The 27,937-nt window shown below is 56.0% G+C and overlaps 10 protein-coding genes and 1 non-coding gene across 11 annotated transcripts; 6 read left to right on the plus strand and 5 right to left on the minus strand.

Moving 5' to 3' along the window:
- Window positions 1-958: 958 nt before the first annotated feature.
- Window positions 959-4,365, plus strand: C8A04DRAFT_14746 (uncharacterized protein; the record flags this gene model as incomplete). Its single annotated transcript, XM_062778216.1, has 4 exons — window positions 959-1,015; window positions 1,061-1,157; window positions 1,217-2,688; window positions 2,740-4,365. 4 exons carry the CDS (start codon window positions 959-961, stop codon window positions 4,363-4,365), a joined length of 3,252 nt encoding a protein of 1,083 aa, XP_062634016.1.
- Window positions 4,366-4,793: 428 nt separating this feature from the next.
- On the minus strand, window positions 4,794-6,897 carry C8A04DRAFT_39734 (uncharacterized protein; the record flags this gene model as incomplete). The annotated part of the gene is made up of 3 exons (XM_062784696.1): window positions 4,794-6,395; window positions 6,461-6,641; window positions 6,734-6,897. The coding sequence occupies 3 exons, from the start codon at window positions 6,895-6,897 to the stop codon at window positions 4,794-4,796; spliced, it is 1,947 nt and encodes a 648-aa protein (XP_062634017.1).
- An 875-nt stretch (window positions 6,898-7,772) lies between these two features.
- On the plus strand, window positions 7,773-9,567 carry C8A04DRAFT_14738 (uncharacterized protein; the record flags this gene model as incomplete). Its single annotated transcript, XM_062778215.1, has 3 exons — window positions 7,773-8,093; window positions 8,159-8,614; window positions 8,674-9,567. The coding sequence occupies 3 exons, from the start codon at window positions 7,773-7,775 to the stop codon at window positions 9,565-9,567; spliced, it is 1,671 nt and encodes a 556-aa protein (XP_062634018.1).
- Window positions 9,568-9,690: 123 nt separating this feature from the next.
- Window positions 9,691-10,740, minus strand: C8A04DRAFT_14752 (uncharacterized protein; the record flags this gene model as incomplete). Its single annotated transcript, XM_062778218.1, has 1 exon — window positions 9,691-10,740. One exon carries the CDS (start codon window positions 10,738-10,740, stop codon window positions 9,691-9,693), a length of 1,050 nt encoding a protein of 349 aa, XP_062634019.1.
- A 617-nt stretch (window positions 10,741-11,357) lies between these two features.
- On the plus strand, window positions 11,358-13,555 carry C8A04DRAFT_14753 (SWI/SNF complex protein-like protein; the record flags this gene model as incomplete). The annotated part of the gene is made up of 3 exons (XM_062778219.1): window positions 11,358-11,466; window positions 11,540-12,060; window positions 12,122-13,555. The coding sequence occupies 3 exons, from the start codon at window positions 11,358-11,360 to the stop codon at window positions 13,553-13,555; spliced, it is 2,064 nt and encodes a 687-aa protein (XP_062634020.1).
- A 641-nt stretch (window positions 13,556-14,196) lies between these two features.
- Window positions 14,197-14,293, minus strand: C8A04DRAFT_t126. The gene has a single exon. It is a non-coding gene; the product is annotated as a tRNA-Leu (tRNA).
- A 1,308-nt stretch (window positions 14,294-15,601) lies between these two features.
- Window positions 15,602-17,502, plus strand: C8A04DRAFT_14762 (acyltransferase ChoActase/COT/CPT; the record flags this gene model as incomplete). The annotated part of the gene is made up of 2 exons (XM_062778226.1): window positions 15,602-17,310; window positions 17,376-17,502. 2 exons carry the CDS (start codon window positions 15,602-15,604, stop codon window positions 17,500-17,502), a joined length of 1,836 nt encoding a protein of 611 aa, XP_062634021.1.
- Window positions 17,503-18,177: 675 nt separating this feature from the next.
- On the plus strand, window positions 18,178-19,269 carry C8A04DRAFT_14757 (kinase-like domain-containing protein; the record flags this gene model as incomplete). Its single annotated transcript, XM_062778222.1, has 3 exons — window positions 18,178-18,455; window positions 18,642-18,895; window positions 19,073-19,269. 3 exons carry the CDS (start codon window positions 18,178-18,180, stop codon window positions 19,267-19,269), a joined length of 729 nt encoding a protein of 242 aa, XP_062634022.1.
- A 335-nt stretch (window positions 19,270-19,604) lies between these two features.
- C8A04DRAFT_39739 (adenylate cyclase associated N terminal-domain-containing protein) lies at window positions 19,605-21,452 on the minus strand (the record flags this gene model as incomplete). Its single annotated transcript, XM_062784697.1, has 4 exons — window positions 19,605-20,054; window positions 20,115-20,640; window positions 20,697-21,314; window positions 21,409-21,452. 4 exons carry the CDS (start codon window positions 21,450-21,452, stop codon window positions 19,605-19,607), a joined length of 1,638 nt encoding a protein of 545 aa, XP_062634023.1.
- A 1,197-nt stretch (window positions 21,453-22,649) lies between these two features.
- Window positions 22,650-24,215, plus strand: C8A04DRAFT_31830 (uncharacterized protein; the record flags this gene model as incomplete). The annotated part of the gene is made up of 2 exons (XM_062781887.1): window positions 22,650-22,758; window positions 22,963-24,215. 2 exons carry the CDS (start codon window positions 22,650-22,652, stop codon window positions 24,213-24,215), a joined length of 1,362 nt encoding a protein of 453 aa, XP_062634024.1.
- Window positions 24,216-24,730: 515 nt separating this feature from the next.
- On the minus strand, window positions 24,731-27,617 carry C8A04DRAFT_31831 (uncharacterized protein; the record flags this gene model as incomplete). The annotated part of the gene is made up of 3 exons (XM_062781888.1): window positions 24,731-24,764; window positions 24,850-27,460; window positions 27,542-27,617. The coding sequence occupies 3 exons, from the start codon at window positions 27,615-27,617 to the stop codon at window positions 24,731-24,733; spliced, it is 2,721 nt and encodes a 906-aa protein (XP_062634025.1).
- Window positions 27,618-27,937: the final 320 nt, after the last annotated feature.

Raw genomic sequence — 27,937 nt, forward strand, 5'->3', positions numbered from 1 at the left:
TGGCTGAAGTGGGTGAAAGCTTGGTTTGAAAAGACACGCGCTGCTGCATCTGAGCTTGTTTCGTGTTACCCCCATCTACCGATGGACCGCAGTAGCTTGCCAAGCATAACGTCATAACAGGGGCGTGACGCGGCCCGCGAACTTGGCGTCTTGTGAAGCTGTGATGCCAACGGAATCAGTCCTCCACTGGGGTTCGTTGGTTGGTTGAGAGACGGCCAAGCAGGGAGCTCTCGTATGCCGAGAACCGCCCGTCGTGCTCCGGTGTGGAAATACCTCAACACTAACACTCTGTGATATTAGTGGAGATATATTGCAGTTAATTGGAACAATTTGAGAGATAAGGTAGAGAACGGGCAAGGGACGGGAGAAGGTGGAGGTATCATGGACGGTAACTATCAAGCTAGACAAGTAGGTGCCTTGTAAAATTTCTTCTCGACGGCCCTATACATTGGTGGGAAACGTCGTGGGCGGAGTTGAACTGTCTCGCTGTGGCCAGAAAAAGCGGCAGACGAAGTCCCTGGATAACTTAGTTACTTTTTCGACGGACACAAAGTGAAAAAAAAACCAAAAAGAATAATTTTCCAAAAAAAAAAAAAAAGTGGAAAAAAAGGACGAAAAAGAATATATCAATTAAAATCTGTAAAGATTCGATCGGATGTTAATGGATTGGGCTTGGACTTAAGCTTTCGTCTTCGGCTTTTTTTTGGCCACAGCGAGACTCTCCGACGGCGGGGTCGGCTTTAGGTCTGGGCGCACAGACCATATCGAACGCGCTCTCGCGTGCCATGTCGCGTCAAGGTGCATTCGATTAATCGGCCATCTCGGCCCTTAACACCTGCCCTGGTCCCTTATCATCATCATCATCATAATTGGTGAATTGGCATTTCAAGTGTGATATGATCAGCAGCGATTAGATTTGGTGTTTTCGCGTTGCGGCGGAACATGAGTACGCCAGAGAATGGCATCCAGCGCCACGATCAAGGCCATTGAGTCTAGCACAGTTCGCCTAGAACCCGTTCCTGAATGCAACTCCGAGCGCAGGGGTTAACGTTTATAACAGATCCATCAAATTCAATCTGGCCAAGTCATCGTCGACCTTTGCTCTGTGGCAAAAGAGCTGGTAGAAAATAGCATCGATGCGGGAGCTACCACCATTGGTAGGCAGGCAACGTGTCGCCCGTCCAAAGTAACTTATTTAGCTAATTGTTGCTTCTAGATGTTCGGTTCAAGAACCAAGGTTTAGACTCAATCGAAGTCCAGGACAACGGCTCCGGTATTTCATCACACAATTACGAGTCTATCGCGCTAAAACACTACACCTCCAAGCTCGCAAGCTACGATGACCTCTCGGAGCTGCAAACCTTTGGCTTCCGGGGTGAGGCCCTATCCTCGCTCTGCGCCTTGTCCCGCTTCGCCGTCGTGACGTGTACCCAGGAAGACGCCCCGCGCGCCACCAAACTCGACTTTGAAACTTCTGGCAAACTCAAGAGCACCGGCGTTGTCTCGGGCCAGCGGGGAACCACGGTTATCATCGAGGATCTCTTCCGAAACCTGCCTGTCCGCCGCCGGGAGCTGGAACGGAACATCAAGAGGGAATGGGGAAAAGTGATCAACTTGCTAAACCAGTACGCGTGTGTGCAGACCGGCGTCAAGTTTACCGTTTCGCAACAACCCACTAAGGGCAAGCGCATGATCCTGTTTTCAACCAAGGGGAATCCTACCACCCGCGAGAACATCATCAACGTATTTGGAGTAAAAACCATGAACGCCCTGATCGGGATGGACCTCAAAGTCGAACTAGTACCGACGGCAGGACCCTTAAACAAAGGCAAGGCGCGCGCTGATGGAAGTGCCACCGAAGTCCGGGTCCTTGGCCATGTGTCTCGTCCAACGCACGGCGAAGGCCGGCAGACACCCGACAGGCAGATGTTTTACGTCAACGGCCGTCCCTGTGGCTTGCCCCAGTTTGCGAAGGTGTTCAACGAGGTCTATCGGTCCTACAACGCGTCTCAGTCGCCTTTTATCTTTGCAGATATCCAATTGGATACGCATCTTTACGACGTGAATGTCAGCCCGGACAAGCGAACTATTTTGTTGCACGATCAGGGGCAGATGCTTGATAATCTGCGGGAATCACTTGTTGAACTCTTTGAGACGCAGGACGTCACGGTTCCTGTGTCCCAGGTAGCGGCGTTGAAACAGACGCCCTTCAAAACGGCGAGCGGCCGGGCGTGGTCAGTAGCTTCTGTTAAGGGCAGCAGCGCGGCTAAGAGCAGGGCTGCCCCCGAGAGTGAAGACGAGGATAACATTGGCGATGTGGCGGAGGAGGAAGGTGCAAGTGAAGAGGAACATGACGAGCTACCGGCCAAAAAGAAAACGTCATCTAAACCCGCAACTTCGTCAAGAACGGTCACGCTGTTGTCTCGCTGGATTGCGAATAGTCCCGACAGTAACAAACGCTCAGCATCGACTCGCAAGGACGAACCCGAGAGCGAGGAGGAGGAGGAGGAGGAGGAGGAGGATGAAGAGCCAAGCAGCCGAGGAGCAGGTCCAGCAGCTGAATCCAACGCGAATGATGAGTCTGAGGGCAAGGATGTAGCGCGGCAGCGGACATTGGGACAGGGAGAGGCGGAAGGTTCGGACGACCAGCCACCTCATAGTCCACGACTTGGTAGCGGCCCGACCCAGGTTATAGAACCTGAAAAGGGAGACCTAGAACAACACGATGAGGAGGTTGAGTCCTCGGTTCTTGCGATTGCTCCGCCATCCCAACCACCAGAGCCAAGAGCAATCAACACAACTGCCACCCGGCTGTCTAAACGGACTACCTCAGAGGTAGCCACCATCACTATCGGGGACCGCACTGTAACGAGCGTAATCGGAAATCCGGCGAAGCGGCTCAAGGTGGACGAGCCTACACGATCATCGAAAGTGGCTACCACGAAGGGGAAGAAAAAGGCGCCGCTGCCGTCGTTCGGTGGACGTCTTTCCCAAATGTTCTCTGCCTCGGCGAATCCTAATTATGATGCTGAAGAGAATATTGAGGACCTGTCAGACCCGGACGAAGACATGGAGGAGGATGCGGAAGATTCCTCTGAGGCGCTGAGCGAGGATGGCCAAGACGAAGAGGAAGCTCTCTTCGTTTCCCAAGATGAAAACGAGGCACGGGATGGTGGGGATGCTAAAGAAGCAGAAGAGGGCTCTGGGGAAACCCAAGATACAGAGCAAACGGGGGATACCGAGTGTTCCAGCAGGCCGGTCACTCCAGATGAGCCTTTGGCTCATTCACCATCCTGCCGCCATGACAACCCTGAGGATGATGGAGATGATGTCGAGGATGACGTAAAGACGGCCAATGAGGACCAAGGGGCGCAAACTATGATTGATGCCGCAGCGTCTGCCGCAGCCGGGCCGAGCGAGGAGGGTGAGAAGCGATCGGAGGTGTTTGTCAAGGGACGGCCAAAACGCAAAGACATGACCCTGAACCTGGCGCAACAAGTCAAGATCAACACACAGGAGATCCAGCGCCGCATCACCAGCCTAGCAGATCACTTACCAGCCGCCGCGAGCAGCCATACACCGGACGTGAAGCCGGACGGTCTTGACGCCGACGATGCGGAGGAGAGACTATCACTAAAAATTTCGAAATCCGACTTTGCCCAGATGCGCATCGTGGGGCAATTCAATCTTGGGTTCGTCCTTGCCGTCCGCGAAGCGCCTTGCCCTACTACCGGGCGCGAAGACACTGGCGAATCTCCAAACGATGACGATGAGCTTTTCATCATCGACCAGCACGCCTCAGACGAGAAATACAACTTCGAACGCCTCCAAGCTACCACCACGGTCCAATCCCAACGTCTCGTTCAGCCCAAAACCCTCGACCTGACCGCACTCGAAGAAGAAATCATCCTCGAACACCTTCCAGACCTCGAGCGCAACGGTTTCACCGTGCACGTCGACACATCCGGCGCCCAACCCGTCGGATCGCGCGTGCAGCTTCTCAGCCTCCCGCTCAGCCGCGAAACCACATTCTCCGTCGCCGACCTCGAAGAGCTTATCTTTCTGCTGGCCGACAACCCCACCTCCAGCGCCAGTACGGTCCCTCGGCCGAGCAAGGTGCGCAAGATGTTTGCGATGCGGGCGTGTCGGAGTAGCATCATGATCGGGCGGGCGTTGTCGCGGCGGCAGATGGAAAAGGTGGTGCGGCACATGGGGGAGATGGAGCAGCCGTGGAATTGTCCTCATGGACGGCCGACGATGAGGCACCTGTGTGGGCTGGGAGGGGCGTGGGATGGGAAGGGGTGGATGGAGGGTGAAGGAGAGAGGACGGATTGGGGTGCTTGGGCGAGAGAGAGGAAGGAGTGATTGAGTGAGGGCAATGATAATGATAGAGGTCCCTGTCATCTTTTAAGAGGAGTGCTCAATGTCTGGTTGGCGCATGGTTTCCGGGATTAAACTGCTTGCTTTCTGCGTGTTTCCTTGCTACGAATACCCGCATGAACGCGAATTTTTTGGACAGAAATTGAAACAATGAGCATTTGCAGACACTACGACTGACATGTATCCGTACATCCATACATCCATCCAACATCCCCGTATCCTTGCCATCATCACTATCATAAATCATACCATTAACTCCAAACAAACGAGACAAGATGAGATCCCCCAACATGCGAATCTGATCCACCCTCCGACTTGATGTGTCTTTCACATCCTAACACCTCTTCCAACCCCCCCCCCCCCCGGTTCCATCACTTCTCCTTCACCTCGCAATAAACTCACCCTCTCGGTATTCACTCATTCAGGACCGAATAACGGGACCACCTCTCCCCAGCCCCAGCCCCGGCTCTACCCTCCTCGGCAGCACGACCACTCACATTCCTCCTTCCCATGCTCACGCCCAAATCGTACCCGTAATCATTCCCGGACGACACCACCCTGCTGCCCATCGCTGGCCCACCCTTAACACCCTCCTCATCATCAGAAGAGGGCTCCTTCCCACCCACAAGAATCGGCGGCGTCGCGGCCTTGAGCTCGCCGTACGGCTTGGAAAAGAAAGCGCTGTCCGCCTGGATCGAGGAATCTCTATTTCGCTGCTGCAATCGCTGTTGGTGGACGTTCGGTTTCTTCTGGAGCGTGCGGGACTGGATCTGCTGCTGGGTTTGGTCGGTGATGTCCTGGCTTCCTGAGACGCGGCGGTCGTTGAGGGAGATGGTGGAAAGCACGGAGTTACGGAGGCGGGAGAAAGGGGTGCGGGGACGACGGGCTGCGCTGGCTTCCGCGGAAGCGGGTGTTGAGGAGGGAGGGGTGTTGTTCATGTTAGTGGGTGTGGTGTCGGTGGGGTGGGAGCGGAGAGGGTTAGGATGGTAGGTGTTGTCGTCGTTGTTGTTGTCGTGGTCGATACCACGCTGGGCGGGGGTGTAGAAGGTGTTGGCGGCCGCGGTGATGTCGTTGTCCGAGTCGTCATCGGGATCAGACGCATCGAGGGACGCATATGCCGCAGCACGATGGTAGGCCGCGTTTTGAGCATCCTCACTCGCGCTCTGGCAATGGCCCTGGTTTTGGGCTTGGGCGCTGGTGCGGTTCCGCTTCTGGGTCCGGCTGATCAGGCTCTCGGATGTGTACCAGGTCTCGGTAAACCTAGCGGGGCGCGGCTGGGCAGTTTGCGACGGCGAGACGGGGTCAGAGCCGGTTTCGCCAAGGGGAATCTCCATGTACGAGGCGCGTTGCTTCGACGGCGAGGGGGGTGCCGACATGCGTTTTCTGTCGATATCCTGGGACGACACCGAGCTGCGGTGGCTGGCGGGAACCTGGTATTGGCGGCTGGGGAGGTTGATGCGTGAATCGCGGGTGGAAGACTCCAATGACGAAAGATCAGAACCCTGGCGAGTGTGCATGAACGGGATCGAACGTGGGCGCACACTGTGCTTCTCGTCGTCGTCGTCATAAAGCCGGCTACCACGTTCGCTCTTCTCGTCATAGTAAGTCGACGTCGTAGCCACAGACGACTTGTTCCGCTTGTGTGCCACGCGCGAGGTCAGGTTCGCTTCCAGCGGGTTCATGTCAGGTGGCATGTTGGCAATGCGCCTAAACATCAAGCCGAGCCACAGGGAAATGGCCAGCGACAGGAGATGCAAGCCACCCGCACCGATCAGGCCGTAGTACACTGACGGGACCATGTACTGCACCACGTTCGGGTCGGATGGAGGCTTGGTCTTCCACTCTTCGTTCTTGTTCCGTGCTAGAATCGCGCCATACGCGTACAGAGGGAGAACACAGATGTCCGAAAAGCCGGAAAATAGTTGGTAAGCAGCGGATGAACCCGGGGTGCGCGCGCCGGCCGGGCGGAAGTGGTGGAAAATGCTATAGCCACAGTGTACGAGGACGACACCCAGCTGAAAGGGAGAATTAGTACAAAAGTCTGAATCAACCATACACGCCAACACGATAGTGTACTTACGGTCACGCCCATAACCCAACCCATCAGGCCCGCCACGCTCATAACTGTGATCAAGCCAACGGCGGCCGTGATCTGAATGACCCGGAGTCCGATCTGCACCACACGCATGCCCTTGATCCAGCCCTTGGTGCGGCGGCCCATCGGTCGAAAGCGCGAGCGGCCATTTGGGACCATGTGTGCACTTCAATTCAATGTCAGTTCGGCCGTTCATTGATCATACGCAGCTGTCGGAGGGGTGATTAGGTGATGATGTGCTGAGAAAGTATAACATACTCGGGATGGCGATTGATCGATACTAGCGGTCCATCAGGTTTCGCCTTTTGTTTCTTGGGCTCGTAGCTCGCTCGCGTCACAGCCTTGGGATCAAAGTTGACCGCGGGAAACCGCTCATCATCTTTGATGGCTTGGTACATGAAGGGCGGCTGAGAGCCCCCCATGATGCTGGCGATGTCGGTGTGGTGGGGGCCGTGTTGAGGTCAATGGAAGAATTGAGAATTCGGAAGCGTAGTTTGCGAAAAAGGAAAATCAAAGAAACTGAAGAAACCGCATGAATTTTACAGTTTCCCGTCTGCATGCATGTGAAATGTGGTTGAGTCTAGACTTGAAGTCGGGCTGCGGCTAGGTGGGTGGTGTGGTGGGATGAATGCGATCCTGTTTGGTGTCGCGGTTGACTGGGCAACGGTATTGTCAACGGCGGCTATGCACAGCTTTGGTCAGGAACAGGAAGGCACATCGACACGTCACACGCAGGACCAAAAGCACGCTAGTTAATCCAAAAGGATACCTATCGGAAATTCCCACAGTATGGACAATCTTCGCATCCTGTATTCGAATTAGGTACGAAGTATTATTTAACTACCTACCTTATATGCCACCTTTCTCCCATTACCGGAACAAAAGTGGTTGTAATTATGTACCATACCTACTAACTACATGTACGGATTGACGTTTCCGCTTAGAAACGAGAATTTGTTCCAAGCTGCCCTAACTACTTCTGCGTACACTAGTTTTGGGAAAGATGCACCTCCAATGCGCACCTGAGCTGGAGCACGTCGTTTCCACCCATCAGGTCCTTGATTTGCTCGGCTCGGATGACCGCCGGCGATGCCCTAATTGCTCCGAGCTGTAACGGCCGTCCTCGGTGCTCAGACCCGCCGACAACACCTGTAACAGAGTGGATCCCGGGTCACACCAACACTCGATGGACATCACTTTGTATTTTACTCTCCCATGTCATATTTTTGGATTTTATTGAAAAATTTTCTTCCTGGACACACATGATAGACTCATTGTTTGAGACTTACACATAATCATGCTCCCGATCCGCTGCGCCAGGCTACGGCAGCATGTAGCCCGGCAGTGGCCATTGAGAACGGCTGTTATTAACCCCTCCACTGTAAACGTCACCACCGTCAATGTCGCATCAACAAGGGGCATCTCAACGACACCAGTCGCCAACCGTTCTGGGCAGCCGTTTCGTATGGCCATCATTGGCTCGGGGCCGGCCGGGTTTTACACCGCGTACCGGGCCATGGCCAGGATCCAAGATGCCAAAGTTGACATGTACGAAGCCTTGCCTGTGCCTTTTGGTCTCGTGAGGTTCGGCGTGGCTCCTGATCATCCGGAAGTTAAGGTAGAACAAGATTATTCTATACATAATTCGTCTCGTATTGTTCATGTGTTGACCCGTTGGTGCAGAACTGCCAAGAGAAATTTGAAGAGGTGGCCTCCTCTCCCAACTTCACCTTCATCGGCAATGTCTCTATCGGTAACAAAAGCGACCACTCGGACGGCTGCACTATCCCTCTTGCCAGTATTCTAAGGCACTATCACGCCATCGTGTTCTCTTACGGCGCCGCCAAAGACCGGATCCTCGACATCCCCGGTGAGAATCTCAAGGGCGTGTACTCGGCCCGGGAGTTTGTGGGCTGGTACAATGGCCTTCCCGAGCACGCCAATCTCAACCCGGATCTCACGAAGGGAGAAGAAGCTGTCATTATTGGGCAGGGCAACGTAGCGCTTGATGTGGCGAGAATGCTGCTGGAGGATGTGGATGTGCTGCGCAAGTCAGACATCGCAGAACATGCCATCGAAACGCTGTCCCAAAGCAAAGTCAAGCGGGTGCACATTGTTGGCCGCCGAGGTCCGATGCAGGTATGCTTTCTCCTAGCCGGATTTCATACCTTAACACCAATAATACTAATACGGACTAGGCCGCATTTGCCTCCAAAGAAATCCGTGAACTCAAGCGTCTTCCTAGAGTTGCCTACCTCCCTATCGAACGCTCCTTGATACCACCAGATCTCAAAGCAATCCCACGCGCCCCTCGCCGACTCATGGGGATCCTCAGCGAACACTCCAGCGATCGTCTCACCGACGCCGAAAACCCTGCGCTAAAGTCCTGGTCCCTCGACTTCCTCCTCTCCCCAACTGCCTTTCTCCCCTCAGAATCCTCCCCTGACCAACTCGCCGCCACTCAGTTCGCCCGCAACACACTTTCCCCCTCTCTCTTTGACCCACAAGCCTACGCCCTCCCAGCCATAAATGAAGACGATGGACAACCGACCACGACAACGCTCAAATCCCCTCTCGCCTTCCGTTCCATAGGCTACCGCGCCCAGCCGCTCCCAGAGTTCGCCGCGCTCGAGATCCCTTTCGACGACCGCCGCGGTGTGATCAGCAACGACGGGCCTAGCGGGCGTGTCCGGCATGAAGTGCGCGGCCGAGACGCAGCCATGACACTGGGGAATTTCCCGGGACTATACTGTGCCGGTTGGGTCAAACGTGGGCCGACGGGGGTGATTGCCTCTACGATGGAGGACGCATTCGCAACAGCGGAGGCGGTCGCAGAGGATTGGCATAGTGGGAATGTGAAGTTTCTGCATGATGGAGATGGTAGCGCGAGTGGGGGTGAGAGTGGGACGGTAACAGGATGGGAGGGGGTGAAGGCTGAGGTTTCGAGGAGTTCAGGACTGGATAAAGCGAGGGTGGTGGATTGGGAGGGGTGGAAGAAGATTGATGCGGCAGAGAGGGAAAGGGGCGAGGGGGTGGGTAAGGAGAGGGAGAAGTTTACAAGCACGGCGCAAATGCTTGGGGTGCTAAGGTGAAGAAAAACACCAAGAAGTCCAGGCGTCATTTGTGGTGTGTGGCGTGTGAACATTTTGTACATTTACTGTAAAATCATAGAGCAAGCCTTCCCTGTACACGGGGGAGCATACACTACTTCCTATCTACGCCTTCAACTTCTCTGTCAGCTCCGGCACTTTCTCAAACAAATCCCCCACCAACCCAACATCCGCCACCTGGAAGATCGGCGCATCCGCATCTTTGTTGATCGCCGCGATCACTTTGCTGTCCTTCATACCCGCCAGATGCTGGATCGCGCCCGAGATGCCCACGGCCAGGTACAGTTGCGGCGCTACCACCTTGCCGGTCTGGCCCACCTGCAGACTGTTGTCCGCGTACCCGCTGTCGACTGCCGCGCGTGACGCACCCACCGCGGCTCCCAGCGAGTCCGCCAGGGGGTTCATGATCTTGTCGAACTCCTCCTTCGACTTCAAACCCCGCCCACCTGACACCACTTTACCCGCCGTCGCCAAATCCGGCCGGTCTGACGTCGCCAAGTCCTCCGACACCCATTCCGTCTGACTCTCCACCTTGGGGTCAACACCGTCTTCCACCGCCGCCGAGCCACCGCCGATGGCCGCGGCCGGGAAGGCCGTGCCCCGCACGGTAATCACCTTGACCGCATCCGACGACTCGACCGTGGCAATCGCGTTGCCCGCATAAATCGGCCGCACAAACGTCTTGTCGTCCTCGATAGCCGTGATATCTGAGATTTGCTGCGAATCCAGCAGCGCGGCCACCCGCGGCAACACGTTCTTGCCAAACGCCGTATTGCCCGCAACCACGTGCGTGTACCCGCCCTTCTTGATGTTTTCTACCAGCAGTGGCGCATAGTTCTCCGGCAGGCCCTTGTCATACGCCGCACTGTCCACCACGATGACCTTTTCGAGCCCCTCAACCTTGGCGGCCTCGTCGGCGACGGATTTGATGCTGCTACCGGCGACAAAGCCGTGCACAGAGCCTCCGAGTTTTTGAGCGGCGGTTACGGCGCTAAGTGAGCCAGTGTTGAGCTTGCCTTCGCGCTGTTCTAGGATGGCGAGGGCGGAGAGGAGACGGCGGAGTGCGGCCGGGGACTGGAAGAGGGTCGAAGTCGTCGCATTGCGCAGTGTCGGGCGGGAGAGCGCCGAGAATGCCCGGCGGCCGGCCCCCAGCATGATTTTGGAGTGGATTGGTGGTTTGGTGGTGTGTTTGGTGCAGCAATTGGAGGTCGAGGTCGCTGATCAGCTCGCGGTGGTCGTCACAAAACAAGGCCGGCGAGACACTCCGATTTCAAGACGCAAGCGACGGATTGAAGCGGCCCGAGGTTAGCTCGGAGGGGTCCACCAGAGCCGTAACGAGCCGGCACCAGGGGTCTGTGTCAAAAGTCATATTGTTGCTGGAGCTGTGGCTTATTCTATAGACAGTGGCACTGTCACGTGAGTGAACAATCTCAGAGGAGCGCAGAACGCGTCCGTGCACTCGAGCTGGCGCTTGCTTCGCCTGTTCGACGTGCTGCAGTCCGTCGCGAACAATTTCTCCAACGCGATCCATCACGAACCGCCCCTCCTTGCAACCATCGCCAAAATAGCGTTTGCGCCGGCTCACATCAAGAGTCGATTCGGCATTTGGTTGTAACACTTGCAACTTCATTTTTTTCATTGCCGGACCCGCGCTTTTTCACCACCCGCATTCGATTGGCCACCCAGTTTTATTGTGGCTGGTGCATCGACCCGCGCTCGCCTGGATTCGACGTTGCTCTCTTTTCTAGTTTTACGACTTCATCGCCGCCACAATGGATGAGAGCTCGGTTAGCTACGGCACCCCGACAAATGGTGCATCGCCGGGCGCCAACCCGATTCTCGCGCAACCACCTCTCCCTGATGCCAACGATCAGAACGCAGGTATGTTGGATGCAGCCAGGGATGGATAGGTGGATTACACAAACGGGTGTCACTAACATTACCCTTTTTCAAGATGTCCAAATGAGCGATGGACCGGCAATCAAGCAGGATAGTACCACGCCCGCCCCCGGCGCCACATCCGACAACCCGCTCGATGCGCCCGAAGGGCCCCCCGCCGAGGTGACGGGTCAGGATGAAGAGATGGGCGATGTGTCGAAGGGCGAATCAGCGCAGGGTGACGGGCAAGACGGTGCAAGTGAAGCCAAGACAAAAGAGTTCATCGAGAACGCCGCCCGAGAACACCTGATTTCCCAGACCCATGCCATTGTTCTCCCCAGCTACAGCACCTGGTTCGACATGAACGCCATCCATGCCATCGAACGGAAGGCTCTCCCTGAGTTCTTCAACAACAGGAACCGCAGCAAGACATCTGTGGTCTATAAAGATTACCGTGATTTCATGATCAATGCGTACCGATTGAACCCTATCGAGTACCTCACGGTCACGGCGTGCAGGCGCAACTTGGCGGGTGACGTGTGCGCCATCATGCGCGTGCATGCGTTCTTAGAGCAGTGGGGCCTTATTAACTACCAGGTACGATGCTTCTACGGCTGTTTACAAGAATAAATTGAATTGTTGCTAACGTCTCTGCTAGGTTGATACCGATCAACGGCCCTCCCATGTCGGGCCCCCTTTCACCGGCCACTTCAAGATTATTTGTGACACGCCCCGTGGTCTTCAGCCCTGGCAACCGGCTGCCGACCCCGTCGTCACGGAAGGCAAACAGAACAAGGACACCGAGGCTAAAGCTGCCGCAACCCCGGCGCCTAAGAGCGAGCTCAACCTAGAAGTCGGCCGCAACATCTACGAGGCCAATGCAAAGAGCAACAAGCTGAACAAAGGCGACAACAAGTCCAACGGCGAAGCGCCCACCACTAATGGTGTGTCGGGTACCGATGAGCTGACTAAGGCTCCCGTTGTCAAGGTCAACTGCTTCAACTGCGGGACCGACTGCACCCGCATCTACTACCACAGCTCGCAGACCGACCCCAACAACAAGGCCAAGTACGATTTGTGCCCAAGCTGTTACCTCGAAGGACGCCTCCCTGGAAATCAGACGAGTGCTCACTACACCCGCCTGGAAAATCCCACCTACTCGTCGATTCTTGATCGGGATGCGCCGTGGAGCGATGCTGAGATCTTGCGGCTACTGGAAGCGCTGGAACGATATGACGAGGACTGGAGCGAGATTTCCGAATACGTGGGTACCCGGACACGCGAGGAGTGTGTGCTTCAGTTCCTGCAGCTCGACATTGAGGATAAGTACCTCGACTCGGAGCGTCTTGATGCCCCGATCGGGCTTCAGATGCTCGGCAGCCACGGCGGGCAATTGCCCTTCAGCCAGACCGACAACCCGGTTATGTCGGTCGTTGGCTTCCTTGCCAGCCTCGCAGACCCCGCAAGCACGGCCGCCGCCGCCAACAAATCTGCCGAGGTTCTTAAGCAAAACCTGCGCAACAAGCTCGAGGGTGGTGCATCATCCGATACGCAGCAGACCAACGGAAAGGGGAAGGAGAAAGCGGGCGCTAGCGGTGATGACACGATGGACGTTGACCTCCGCCACGAGACGACGACTACTACGACCACTACGACAACCACTACAACCACCTCATCCTCCGCGCTTGCCAGCATCCCCCTCGCCGCGGTCGGCGCCCGCGCTGGCGGCCTCGCTTCGCACGAAGAGCGCGAGATGACGCGCCTCGTCTCATCAGCCGTCAATATCACCCTCGAGAAACTCCAACTCAAGCTCCAGTACTTCAACGAGATGGAATCGATTCTCCAGGCGGAGCGGCGCGAGCTCGAGCGCGCGCGTCAACAGCTCTTCCTGGACCGCCTCGCCTTCAAGCGCCGTGTCCGGGAGGTGCAGGAAGGGTTCAAGCAGGCCGCGGCGGTGGGCGGCGAACAGGGCGCACGGTTGGCGCAGGAGGTGAACACAGATGGCGGGAAGGTCGTGTTCCACGCGCCGCCGGCGGTGGCGGCCGTGCAGCCGCTCAGTGCGGAGGGGCCGGTGAAGACTTTTGAAGCTTAGACATGGAATGTCTTACTTTGGGTGGTGTCCGGGAACGGGAACGGGTGTGTTTCGGATGGGAGGAGGTGTATTCGGTTGTCTGTTTTCGTGTGCCCCCGCCTTTTCTCGTTTCTGTTACCCCACTAACCGTACCCTATCCTGTCTTCTATTTTTCTCTTAACCTCTCGTTCCCTTGGGGTTTTCTGTTTGGCTGTAGCTTCTTCTCGGCGTCTAGGGTCGGCAGGGCGGTCGATGGGTAACGTTATTTATGTATTGGGGCTCGTGTGGGAGTAGTGATATGCAAATGTAGTACGGTACGCCGAACCAGATGAATGGCATGAAGTAAAGGAGGGCGACCGACGAATTTAGTAGTGTGATAAAGAGATGGCCTCTACATGTGTCTTGTCCTGTGTTCACCCGCCTGTCTATCAATTGCCGGGAATGGCAGGGCAACTCTGCTAACTGACTGCCTGGTAAATATTATTGGGTGGTTAGGAGGCAAGAGGTTTTGACACCACGATGTATTTGTCATATGATATGATATATGTTGCACCCCTCTCTGATTATGCTGAAGCGATTTGCTTGCCAGGCCTAATAGAGTGGTACTTATAGGTAATAGTGGAAGTGGAAGTCATCGCAAAATAAAAAAGTGACAATAGAGTTGACGGAAGTGGGGTTCGAACCCACGCTCTCTCTCGAGAAGAGGAGATTTAAGAAAATACTTAAATCCTCCGCCTTAGACCACTCGGCCATTCCGCCCTTATCTTAAGATATTTCCCGACGGTAATCCTATCTGAAGCAGCTGTTGTGGGCAAGAGGGATCGAGGAAGTCGGAGGGTCGGGTGTGGTGGAACGCTGTGCAGCCCCCTGTCACTAGCGGCCAGTGCCCGATTATCGCTCACATTGAGCGGTTTGGTTGACAAGGAAACAAGACACTTCAAGGTGCCTATACCGGGTGATAGATGAGACATCTTTCAGCGAGACGACGGTACCGATGAGAGGCACCGACGGCCGAGCCGGTTATCCATGTTTGCTTTGCATCTGACCCAATTGGTGGGTGTGCATGCAGAAATTGAATGGGGGAACAGCGAGCTTAGTCGTGTGCTAATATCACTTGCTCATGTCGCTGGCTCGCTAGGTTAAGTGATATTTTTGGGGGTTTCTGGACGGTTGAGAAGGATTGCAGAGAATACAACGCGAGCGGTCGAACGGGAGCAAAGTCGGCTTTTTGGCATGTGAAGAAAGGCTGCTGGCGACTGTCTGTCCACCTACAACGTGCAGGGTGTTACTCCGGTGGTCCGCAAACCAGAAACGACGTCAGCCTGTGGCGTGTGGCACCAGACCTCGAGGTGTGCGGCTGACTGGCCGGGGCAAAGTGAGCCCCATGGTAGCCGCGGCCGTTTGGAGAAAGATGGGGAAGCCGAAAGGCTAAGAGCGGCAATTAGCCTCGGTTCGGGCCAAATGCGGGCGCTGCACATTCGCTTCTCACACACAGTGGACAAATCGTCCCATGCTCGAAACACCGCGGCAAACCCCAAGTTGATTGACGGACTAAAAAGTATTGCGCGAAATTTCCCTGTATTGGCCTCAAATCAGACACCCGAAGTCGCTGGACTCTAAAAAACGCCGAACTTCTCGTGTTATTTCTTGCTATCCGTCAACTCCCGCGGCTCTTGCTAGAACCTCAAATCACACCCCGGCCCCCCGCTGCCAACCCCCAGGCCTCCCAGAACATCCTGGTCACTCTTACACACGTTGTCGAGGCGAACTCCTTGTTCCAGACTCGAGGCTCGGCTCTTCGGGTTCATTTCTATTTTTCCATTTTATTTTCTTCTCCGTTTCCTTTTCTCCCTTTTTTTCTCCAGCTCTTTCTTGGAACGGAAGTTGTGATGTTGGCCGCGATTGCGAGAAAAGAGGTCCGGTCTCCCGCTCTTCGAACCCTCCTATCCCGTCAGACAGCCTCCCCACTGGTCAGTGCTCTTGTGCCTTTTTTATTCCGTGTTGGGTTGATCTCCTAGAACGTCTTTGTTGACACGCGCCGAACCCGAAAAGCAGAGGATCACCGCCATGGCGCCCGCAAGCAGACGGAATAACAGCTCCCTCCCGGCGGGGTATGTCGAGGACAAGTCCAAGGGCGCGATGTTGCGATTCCAGGACTCTCTCCCACGGCTGCCCGTGCCAACCCTGGAGGAGACCGCCGCCCGCTATCTCAAGTCGCTCAAGCCGCTCCTCACAACTGCCGAACTCGAGACCAGCACCAAGGCCGTGCAGGACTTCATTGCCCCTAACGGCCCTGGTCGCAAGCTGCAGGAGAAGCTGGTCGCGCGCCGCGAGGACCCCAAGCACAAGAATTGGATCTACGAGTGGTGGAACGACGCGGCCTACCTCAGCTACCGCGACCCTGTCGTGCCCTACGTCAGCTACTTTTACTCGCACCGCGACGACCGCAGGCGCCGCGACCCGGCTAAGCGCGCCGCTGCCATCACCACTGCCGCTCTCGAGTTCAAGAAGCAGGTCGACACTGGCAGCCTCGAGCCCGAGTACATGAAGAAATTGCCCATCTGCATGGACAGCTACAAATGGATGTTCAATGCCAGCCGCGTGCCCGCCAAGCCCGCCGACTACCCGGTCAAATTCGACCACGCCCAAAACAAGCACATTCTTGTGATCCGCAAGAACCAGTTCTTCAAGATTGTCCACGAGGCCGGCGGCCAGCAGCTCAACACCTCAGAGCTCGAGCAGGCTTTCCGTCGCGTCTACGAGCTCGCTGGTGAGCGCGCCCCGGCCGTGGGTGCGCTGACTTCAGAGAACCGCGACGTGTGGACCGATGCTCGCGCCGTCCTGCTCTCCGCCGACCCGTCCAACGCCAAGGCGCTCGAGGCGATCGAATCAGCTTCCTTCGTTGTCTGCCTGGACGACGCCCGGCCTGTGACGCTCGAGGAGCGCGCGCACGCGTACTGGCACGGCGACGGTCAGAACCGCTGGTACGACAAGCCGCTGCAGTTCATCGTCAACGACAACGGCACTTCGGGATTCATGGGTGAGCACAGCATGATGGACGGCACGCCAACGCACCGCCTTAACGACTATGTCAACGAGGTTATCGTCAACAACAAGCTCGACTTCTCTAACCCGACTGTTCGCTCCCACCTGCCGGACCCGCAGCCGGTCAAGTTCACTGTCACCAAGGAGGTCCAAGCGGAGATTGACCGCGCCATCCACGACTTTGGTGCCGTTATCGGCCAGCACCAGCTCGCCGTGCAAGCCTACCAGGGCTACGGCAAGGGTCTGATCAAGAAGTTCAAGTGCTCGCCCGACGCGTACGTACAAATGATCATCCAACTGGCCTACTTCAAGTTGTACGGCAAGAACCGCCCGACCTACGAGTCCGCCGCCACCCGGCGCTTCCAGCAAGGCCGTACCGAGACGTGCCGATCCGTGTCCGAAGATAGCGCGGCGTGGTGCCGCGCCATGGGCGACGAGTCGGCCGACAACGAGACTCGCATCGCACTCTTCCGCAAGGCTGTCGCCTCACACATTGAGTACATCAGCGCGGCCTCGGACGGCAAGGGTGTCGACCGCCACCTGTTTGGCCTCAAGCGCCTGCTTGAGCCGGGACAGGAAGTCCCCGCCATCTACGCTGACCCGGCGTTCGGCTACTCCTCCTCGTGGTATCTGTCCACCAGCCAGCTGAGCTCCGAGTACTTCAATGGGTACGGTTGGAGCCAGGTCATCGACGATGGGTTTGGCATTGCGTACATGATCAACGAGAACAGGTAAGGACAGCAAATCGCCAAGTTCTGAGATTATTGAGTTCCCCGTTTCTAACTTGTGGCCGTAGCATCAACTTCAACATCGTTTCTAAGGGCCTCGGCAGCGACAAGATGAGCTTCTACCTCAACGAGGCGGCTGGCGACATGCGCGACTTGCTGGTGCCCACGCTAGAGACTCCCAAGGCCAAGATCTAAAACAAGCGAAAAAAAAAATGAAAACAAAGGGAAGTGTACCTCCCGGACTGAAGCCTTTTTCTCTTCCTCTTTGGATACTCGGGGAGAGCGGGCTAGCAGCGGCATGTGGTAGACTTGTATTGGCGTCGTCGTGCTCGTTATTGTTTACTTTTAGCGAACTGTTCAATATTCATTTATACCTCAGTGGGGGAGCATTTTGATGCATGATTTTCCCTTTTCCTCTCACACAGTCTTCATCTTAGAGTTAGACTTGCTGTGTTGATTGTCATAGACAGATGCCAAAAGTGGACATTTTTTATTGTTGTGTGCCTAATTCCCGGTCTGGTGTTCCTGTTTCATCCGTAACTGAGCGTAGATACGGGAGGTCACAAGGTCACGCCCGGGGAGATGCGGAGGATGCCCGAAATTCCTAGAAAGGATCTCGGCATTGCTTTTACAGCCCCTAGCGCGATTGGTCGTTCGAAGGCGGCGTCGGTTGCCTTCAACGGACGCCTTGGCGGGTAGTTTTTGATATTGACTCTTGAAGGATGATTCCCGAGCAGCCCTCCCTTCCCCGCCTAAATCTGTTTCAATTCCCCCTCAGTACGCGCAGTCGTCTTCTCCCTCACCTTCCCTAAGCACTCAGTCCCCCAGACTTATTGCGCCGTCATGTCAACGGAGATGGAAACCAAATACATGGCCCCCTCTACAACCACCCCAACAGCCTCCTTGATAACCACTTCACCCTCCAAACCAAGACTCCCTGCGCCTCTCTCCGAGTCCACTTGCATCGCAACAACGAAAGAACGGAAATACTACCGTGCCCCGGCCGTCTTTCTCAAGCGCAGTCTACGGCCGGATGAGTATCAGACAGGGCCGGATGGTGCAACCGTTCATGTCCCTCACTTGGCGAGGGAGAGGCTGATGAATGAGGCGGCTGCGCTGGATTTTGTGATGCGGAATACGGATTTGCCGTGGGTAGCTATTTTCCTTATTATTCCTACCATGCATTTGCCCTTTTGTTGATCCTCCCTTTTTTACTGTATCGATTTTGAGCCCCCTTTCTCCGCCTAGGAATAAGGGGCTAGTTGGCCAAACTTTTGATTAGCGATGCATACATAAATCTAAAGTGCTCTGCAACTGACACCGAACTCTCACAGCGTCCCCCGGGTCTGGGCATACTTCGAATCGGACGGCGCTTACTGTCTAATGACCGAAGCAATGCCGGGCGTTGAACTGTCGTGTCTTTGGGAAGATCAGAAGCCGACCGTGTTGGCCGAGTTAGCCAAACACGTAGCTACACTCAAGACGCTGCGGTCGGACCGGCTCGGGGGTCCGACCGGGTTGGTGGTGCCCCCTGTGAGGCTTCGGTCGGGAGGGAACGGGGAAGAACTTTCGGGGGAGAGCGAGACCCGTGGTTGGGGAGGGGATGAAGAACTCCATGTGGAACAACAAGGTGGGCTGCATCAACCACAGCCAGGGCCACAAGAAGGACAAGATGAACTACATCTCCCGCCGTTATCGGAGAAGTTCAGTCAAACATTCGACTCTCCCACGGGCTCTCCACAGCTCCCGAATTCACCAAGCCCAGCCACTACCCTGCCTAGCAAACCCTACGTCTTCTGCCATAACGATTTGCACCAGAACAACATTCTCGTCGACCCATCCACACTCAAGATCACCGCCATCCTCGACTGGGAATATGCCGGATTCTATCCTGCTTGGGTTGAGTGCCCTGCTGCGTGCTACACCCGGCTTGGGGATTGTGTTGGCCTAGAATTCCAATAGTGCACAGTGGGATGACTCAGGATGAAGGAAGATAGGTGTTTGGGTAGTGGCTGGTATGGAGCTAGATTAGATGGCGATACTGGAGTATGGCCTTGCAAAGATCGCTTTGGTTCCTGATAGTTAGCTGCCGATTTATGACACAGGAACAGAAATAACATATATGATGCACCGAACCGCTGTCTTATACAATGCCTTTTACAACTATCCAATACGGATAACCGCCGCCAGCCTTGGACATCAGTTGGGCTATATATTTGACCGCAACCTCCCAACTCCTATAAATCCAACTAGCCGGTACCCGCTTCACCTTCGCCGTGGCTCCCTATTACTCCCTCTTACGACGCGTGCGAGACAATTTCATTCACAGCATCGCCCTTCTCCGGATCGAACCAGGAGCAAATCTGGCTCGGCAGTGGTATCTCCTTGTAGTCCTCGTCCTCCCCATCACCCGCAAGGACATTCAGGTTGATGCTCGAGGATTTGCTTGAGTACAGTCGCGTGGCCGAACTCTCTTTGCTGAGGTAAATCTGCGCGCCGTCGACCTGATCCAACAACACAGTCGGGATGGTCCCCATGACCTGCAGTGCAAAGTTGCCCGACTTGACAATATCAACGGTAGAGATGAGCGAGTCAACGACGAGTGAGAGCCGATTGGTGTTCTCGATGGTGACCTGGTTGGCCTTGCCCTTGAGGATGATGGTACTGCTGTTGACTTTAGAAATGAGCACGGACTCAGCGATGGAGACTTCGATCTCGATGGGGGCGGGCTCCTTGTCGTAGTTTTCCTACGTGATTGTTAGTGCAATCCTATCATGGGCCAGCATACGAGAGACCCGGAAACTCACAATCGTCCACTTCTTCCCGTCAAGCTCCTTCTTGGGCGGTTTCTTGACGCGCATGCTCTCCGGCTTCGGCTTCGTCCCTGGCGGCGCGGGGCTCTTACCCCTTCCAGCAGCCGCGCCGCGTTCAGGAACCGTCGATCCGGCGCGCAAGGATGGGTTCTTGTGCGTCATCTCGGACTTGTCCACCTTCCGCAGGCCCTTAGTGACGTCCTCGCCCTTGTTGAGTTCCGAGAACACTGCGCCGAGCCCGCTGGGCGCGCCAGTTTCGGCCTTTTGCTCGTTGATCTTGAGAACCGGGGGAGGACCTGGCGGGGGCGGAGGAGGAGGAGGAGGAGGGCCACCACCAGCGGCAGTAGGGGGCGCCGGTGCGGCCGGGGCAGAAGGCGCGCTGACAGCCTTAGCTGCCTCGGTCGCCGGCACACCCTTCGGATTCCAGGGAACGCCACTCGGGAAGTAGTTCTTCACGTACTCGGTGAAGTCGCGGAAGAATTGGGTAAATGCCTTGACCCACTCGACCTGCTGCTCGTCTCTGTGACAGCGAAAAGTCAGCGTTGAGCATTCTCCGTGCTGTTTGGTTGCACTCACTTGTTCTTATTAGCCGTCAAAATCTTGTTACTCCAGAATTGGGCAGCCGCAAAGCTGGATTCGATGTGCTTGAACGGCTTGGCGTCAACCGTGACCCACCCCAGCGCCACAATGCTCTCGGACACAGTGCTGAGGTTGTTGTAGTGCTTGTCGCTGCGATTGTCCTCCTTGATCTTCACAATAGCCTCCATCAGACTACCCATGGGCTTCACAAGTTCTTGAAACACGGAAGCGCCGGCCCCTGCAATGTCCGGCTTCTTCGCCTTGGTGCTGATCAAAAGAAACTTGCGCTGCTCCTCGAAGGCCTTGACGACCTTGGCGGCCTGCTCGGCAACCAGGCCTCCGATGTCATTGCTGATTTTGATCCACTTGGAAAGCGACTGGCTGGTCAGGGTATCAAATTCTTCAATGAACTCTGGGACGGGCTCCTGGGCGGCCGGAACGGGGGTCGGCCCCTTCGCTATCTGGGGGGGCGCGGAGGATGCGGGCGCCGGAGGGGGGAGAGCGGGAGCAGCGGGCTTCGGGGCAGCGGCAGATTGTTGAGACCCCGCGGCGGGATGCGGAGTGTCGAAGGAGGACTGGGCAATGTCTTCAAGGCGAGACGTGGCGGCCTCGAGCCTGGCATGTGTCAGTGTCGAGTCGTAGGTTATATGCGCCGTTGGGGGTAGCTCGACTACCGACGACGGCGGAACAACGAGAACGAAATGCCCACCTCTTAATCAAGGTCGTCAGGTTATGCATCGAATTCGCCGCCATGGTGGAGATCTGAGAGCGTGTTGAGAGTAGGAGAGGTCGTTCGGGGGTTGTGGTCGTCGGGCCGCGCGGGGGGAAGTCGAGAGCAACAAAGTATATACTTGTGGAGAATATAAGTACTCGGCGCCCGTTCTGGAAAAAAACCTTGTTGCCTATGTAGTGGCTAGCAGCGCTTGCGCGGCCTCGTTAGTAAGGCTAAGTTGAACCAGGCAACGGCATATAAAAGTTGTTGAGATGGAATGGTGGAAGCCTTGAACTTGACGCAGCCGTCGCGCCAAAAGGGGATGTCGATGGTTGAGACACCCCTGGCGCCCAGCAGCTTCAGAGCTCCGACAAGGGGGGTGTCAGACCCCACCAGATTGCAGGCCAATCACTTGCAGCGGCCCTTGTTCGGGCTGCAATGATCCTGGGCGCTGTCGGTGCCAGGCACCTGCTGGAGTGGGGCCTGGCAGTGACGACGCCCCGCGATTGAAGATTCCATTCCATCTTCCCAAAGTTCATTTTGACTACGGAGTATCACATCTCTTTTCACTTGTCATATTCACAGCTTGGAGCGGGTGTTGCCCGTGTCTTAATGGTGCCTCGTCTTTCGAACCATCTTCCTCGGGCATGGTGAATTTTTCGATTTGTTTCAACATGAAATTCAGCTTTTGATTCGCATTGCGAAATGCCCCACTTCCACGCGAACCTGGGCTGAGAGTTTGAAAAGTCCCATTAGTAACGTTAAACATAATACTGAGTCGACCACTCGCTGTTGGCCTTGAAGCGGATGTCCACTTTACACATGCTGCCGTGGCCCTGTTGGAAATCTAGACAGGGCGGTCACTGCCTTATCTAACTTTATGCAGAGTTCCGGATCGAGACTCTCACGCCCAAGGCTGTTAGCCAGTGACGGTCCGGCTTCTCTGTTTCAGCTCAGTGAGGGCGAAGGACCGCATCTCTGCTTTCTGTCGTGCTTCTTCTTCTACGTTGTCTTCCTCCTTTTCTTTTCCTCGATTATTTTTATTTCCCCTCTTCTTCTGTTAGTGAGCAGCCTCGCTGTATATCTAGGCCGAAGACCGAAGGTTCAATCACCGCTTCTTTTGGCTTCCTTGGCGCTCGACTCCCCTCAAAACACACCATCTTTCTCTTGCCCTCCCTGCCAAGGCAGTCTGCAGCCGAACGGTTATCGTGGTCCCCTACCCGGTGATGGGCGCAGATATGTCGTCCGAAGACCGAGCCTTGGAGAAGGTGGAACCGGGACAGACTGATGGAGACATTCCCGATTCCCAGGAGATTGACTTCGTGACCTTAGGCATGTTCATTATTGGTATGATTAACCAATCCCCCTTACTTATTACTACCTACACTGTTGTGTTGTCGTAGCACATGAATTATGGCGGTGCACAAAAACGTCGGTTCTGTGTGGTCATGTCGGACCCAAGCACTCTTGTTTCGATATTGATGTCCCATCACTTTTTTCACTTGACCAACCGCAATATCGGAAGACAAAGGGCTAATACCGTCCGTCTAGATGAAATCGAATTTCCGCCTCCTAAACCACCAGTCTACAACATCCTCGGCGGCGCGGGCTCCTATTCCGCTCTAGGCGCCCGTCTCTTTTCCCCACCACCGTCCTCCAAAACCGTGGGTTGGATCGTTGACCAAGGCTCTGACTTCCCGCCCTCCATCACCACCCAGATCAACAGCTGGGAGACCTCGGCTGTCTTCCGCCATGACCCTTCGCGCCTCACTACCCGCGGGTGGAACGGCTATACCGACGAAAACTCCGACCACCGTGCCTTCCGGTACACCACTCCCAAACTACGCCTCACCGCTACCGACCTGACCACCCCACTCCTCCAAGCGAAAGCCATCCACCTCATCTGCAGTCCTTTACGCTGCCAGGAGCTCGTCAGCGACATGCTGGCTCGGCGCAAAGACGCCTACTTCGCCAACCCACCATCGCATGACCCGACAGGGGACGGGTACACCCGGCCACTGATCATCTGGGAGCCGGTTCCAGACCTCTGTGTGCCCACCGAGCTGCTCAACTGCACCAACACGCTGCCGATGGTGGACGTGTGCTCGCCCAACCACGCCGAGCTGGCCGGCTTCATGGGCGGGGACGGGCGGGATCCCGAGACGGGCGCGGCCGTGGACACGGCGGCTGTCGAGCGTGGATGCGAGCAATTGCTGGCGAGTATGCCCCTGCAGAGTTACACGTTGGTGGTAAGGGCGGGCGAGAAGGGGTGTTTTGTGGCGCGGAACGGGGGGCGAAAGAAGAAGGTTGTTGGAGGGGAACAGTCTGGAAGGAAGATTGATGGAGAGGGGGCAGCAGAGGAACCTCCGCGACCAAAAAAGAAGAAAAAAGAGTACATCCGTGGGGGTTTGCGTCCCGACACCGACATGGAAGCTCTCTTCGCGGGGTTGATGCAAGACGATGAAGGCCGGGTTGCGCGCGAGGAGATCGAGATCGACCCGGGCATCGAGAAATGGGTGCCAGCGTACTATGGCGAAGGGTTTACGGCCACCGAAGACGACGTAGACTCGAGTACAAGGGTAGTCGACCCGACAGGCGGTGGCAACACATTTCTCGGCGGCCTGTCGGTGGCACTCGCCCGCGGCAAGTCGATTGAGGAGGCATGTGCGTGGGGCCACGTAGCGGCGAGTTTTGCGATTGAGCAGGTCGGGTTTCCAGTGTTGAGTGTGGATGAGGAAGGGAGAGAGACGTGGAATGGGGTGAGAGTGGAGGAAAGGTTGCACGAATTCGAGGGAAGGCTGTAGGGGATACGAGCTGGGTAATATAATGAAAGTGGGAGCGAGAGGGAGGGGAGAAGACATATTGTTTGTTTAGATGCTTGGCATAGAGCTTATGATCGGTGTTTAGATAGAGGAACTAGCCGTCCTGTTTTTCTGTTTCATCGCCCCTGAATGAGTACTTACCTACCTAGGTAATCCTACCATACTCACGTCAATACTGGGGTCAATCTTAGATCGCAACGTTGGGGCCAGCTACACTAGTAGGGGGACAAGAAGTGAACAGGATTCCCTCGATGCGCCGTTCTGGCGAGTTACATTGAGTGGTAAATGAAAAGAGTGTGTCGTGTAAACAGCCGTAGCTACCAAACCTGGGACCCGCCTACATCCACTATACTCGGAGTACCCTCATGCGATGCACATAAATCATAACGCCTCATCCTACGTTCCATACCCTTCCGTACCCTGTCATGCCCCGCAACAGCAACACCCACACATCATTGAATCTCACCCTCAATCTCACCCTCACTTGGAACCCCAGCTTAGATCTTGTACACCAGTTCACCATCCGTATACCTATAATCACAGCCGGTTAGTACCAAAACTCCAAAAAAAGGGGGGAAATGGCAGGGGGAGACTCAAAAGGACAACCAAAACTCACATAATCTGATTCCTTGCATCCATCTCCTGCAAGGCTTTGACTGTCTCTGGCCGCGCAAACCTCGCGGGGCTCCTCGCGCCACCGGCCCCGATCTTGTTGTTTACTGCCTCAATCACCTCGGCCACGCCCGCCGGATCGTCGTCGGCAAACAGGTCCGTGTTAAGCAGTTGGCCCAACGCACGGCGGAAGACTTCGAGACGTGCTTCGCTGATTGGTTGGTCTTCTTCTTCTTCCCCTTCATCGTCGTTGGTGGGAGCAGAAACGGAGAGGTTGGCGGTCCCGGAGGCCAAGGTGAACTCGTCGTCGCCGTTGGTGCTGCCACGGAGCTGGGAAGCAGGGACAGAGGAAGCGAAGGACGGTTGTTGGGAGGTAGAGGCTGTTGGGCGGGTGGTGCGGGTGGTTCGGCGCGGGGTAGCGTTGTAGATGTCTTCCTCCTCCTCTTCTTCGTCTGCCCCATTTTCCCCTTCTTGCTCTCCGTCGCGGTTACCCCTGCTGGCACCAGCCCTCTGGGAGGTTCGCGTGGTCCGGGCGGTGCTGGTGCGCGCAGTGCTGCCTCGGGCAGTGCCGTTCGCCTCATCCCCATCTGAGTCCGAGTCCCCATCGGACGAGCTAGCGTCACCGTCGTCGTCATTTAGCGGCCGGGTAGTCTTGCGGCGCTTCTTGCGTGATTCATCTTCAACGACTTCCTTGAAGAGGGCGAAGCGGAGAATAGACTCGGCAGCGGCGGCATCGCGCTCCTCGACGCGGTTCGACAGCCGTGATTTGGCGTGGGCCGTGGCCAGACGGATAAGGGTCTCGAGCGTACGCACCGTCATGGGACTGGTTTTGCGCTGGTTGCTCTCCATGTCGTCGTTGCGCAGGCCGACATAGATATCGGCGACACGATCGGCCGCCTCCTGCGTCAGGACGGGCTTAATACGGGTCTTGGCGTACTGGATGTACTTCTTCATGAACGGGATGCTGAGCACCTCCGGCTTTTTGTTGGAGCCCCGTCCTGTGCCCTTGACGCCCGCATGCAGCATCACATCGTACTTCTCGTACACTTCCGTTGGCCGTTGGGACTCCGTCTGGTTGTTGAGCGCCACGTTGAGCGCCTGACCGGCGTTCTCCCGCACCGGCGCGCCATCTTCGGTGCCAGCCTGTCGGTACCTGTGCATACGGAGAACGTGCTCGGATACCTGCCTGTCTCGGGTGTCTTCAATGTCATCGGTCACAACAAAGAGAAGATCGAAACGTGACAGCAGCGAGTCGGGGAGGGCAATGTTCTTGTGCGGGTCCTTGTGGGTGTCATACTGGCCAAATATGGGGTTGGCGGCCGCGACGACACTGCAGCGGGCGTTGAGAGATGTGTGAATGCCTGCCTTGGCGATCGTGACGGTCTGCTGCTCCATGACTTCGTGGATGGCCACTCGGTCGATATCCGACATCTTGTCGAACTCATCAATGCACACCACACCGCGGTCGGCCATGACCATGGCACCGGCCTCCAGTCGCCTCTCACCCGTCTCTTTGTCGGAGGTGACGGCAGCTGTCAAACCGACACCCGAAGACCCACGACCGGTGGTGGCGATCGCCAAAGGGGCCGTGTTGAGCACGAAACGGAGCAGCTGGGACTTGGCCGTCGAGGGATCACCAACCATCAGGATGTTGATATCACCTCTCAGATGCGTGCCGTTCTCCAAGTTCTTCTCCATACCACCGAGCAGCATGAGTAGGATCGCTTTCTTGATATAGTCGTGCCCGTAGATACTCGGTGCTAGCGATTGCGATAGCAGGTCAAACAGCTTCTGCTTTTTGGCGATTTTGTTGATATTGCGAATATCAGTGTCAGTAATGGTTGCAGTGGCCACTCCGCCGCCCGACTTGGTCGAAAGCAGCACGATGTTGTTGGCCAGCAAAACTGTCTTGAAAAGCGCGCTGTTGTGGTTCGTGTTCCGGTTACCCAGCGTGCGATAGATGCCCACGAGCTGAACGCGATCTCCCGGCTTGACCTTGTCGACTAGGTCGTCATCCAGGATCACGTCCACACCTCGGGGTAACTGGCCAGCCGGAGCCCGCTCCGGCATCTCCTGGATCGAGATGGTTTGGTGGTCCCGGTATGTGCACAGGCCGTACTCGGTCATCAGCGGGTTGCCCTCCTGGTCTTCGGTCGGGTAGACGCTCGTCGTGGTAACGCCTTTGGTCATGGTCTGGTCGCGGTACTCCTTGAAATGCCATTTCTCTGTTGCCTCGGTGTAGTGTACGCTCTTCACGATCTTGGGCCGGATCAGGGAGCACCGTGTGACGATCCCCTCGATCGAGACCATGCTGTTGAGGTGCTGCGACGACAGCGTCCGCGGGTTGCATGCGTTCAGGCCGAAGCTCCCGGCCCAGGCACAGTAGTACAGCACATCGTCGTCGAGCTGGTCGGGTCGCGCTCGGGGTATCGTCTTGACAATCTCCTTGAGGGCGTGGTCGAAGGCCAGGATGTAGTCGAACGGGTCATTCAAAAGGCCCTCGGCGATCTCGGGATTGTGGTCGCGGACATGGTCGATATTAACGACAAGCCTACGCTGGTTCCTCTGGAGCATCAAAATAATGTCGGATTTGTAACTCCGTGCATGTTGGTCACCTGCAATCCCGATTCTCGTCAGCATATCACGCCGCAGCCATCAAGAAAAGAAAGCCCCCAGCACCAAAAAGTCGGACGTACGCGGATCAAGGAACTCTAAGGCCTGGCGCACGCGATCGCGCGTGGCCTCATCTCTTTGGAGCAGAAGTGCGTCCATGATGCTGCCCTAGTTAAAATTATGGTAGAATTGGGGGGGTAGAGGGGTGATTTTCGGCGGGATCAAGTTGTGAGAGGGATAGACGGTCAGGCTGGGCATGCGAATGTGGGGGTTGCTAAAACGCGACCACCGCGCGGGGCGGCGCGTCCAAGGCGCGCTACCCTGGTCTGATTTTAATTGATTGCAGCCCAAGCACAGACGGCAGAATAGTTTTGGGATGAACCGGGGTTCACACCGCTTTTGCTCTGGCAACTGGCGCTATCCTGGTCAAGGAGCTTGGCAGCTGGCACGCCACTTACACCACTAACACCCATATCACA

Source organism: Dichotomopilus funicola (genome assembly GCF_033296635.1).
Source record: "Dichotomopilus funicola strain CBS 141.50 unplaced genomic scaffold C8A04scaffold_73, whole genome shotgun sequence".
Lineage (NCBI taxonomy): Eukaryota > Fungi > Ascomycota > Sordariomycetes > Sordariales > Chaetomiaceae > Dichotomopilus > Dichotomopilus funicola.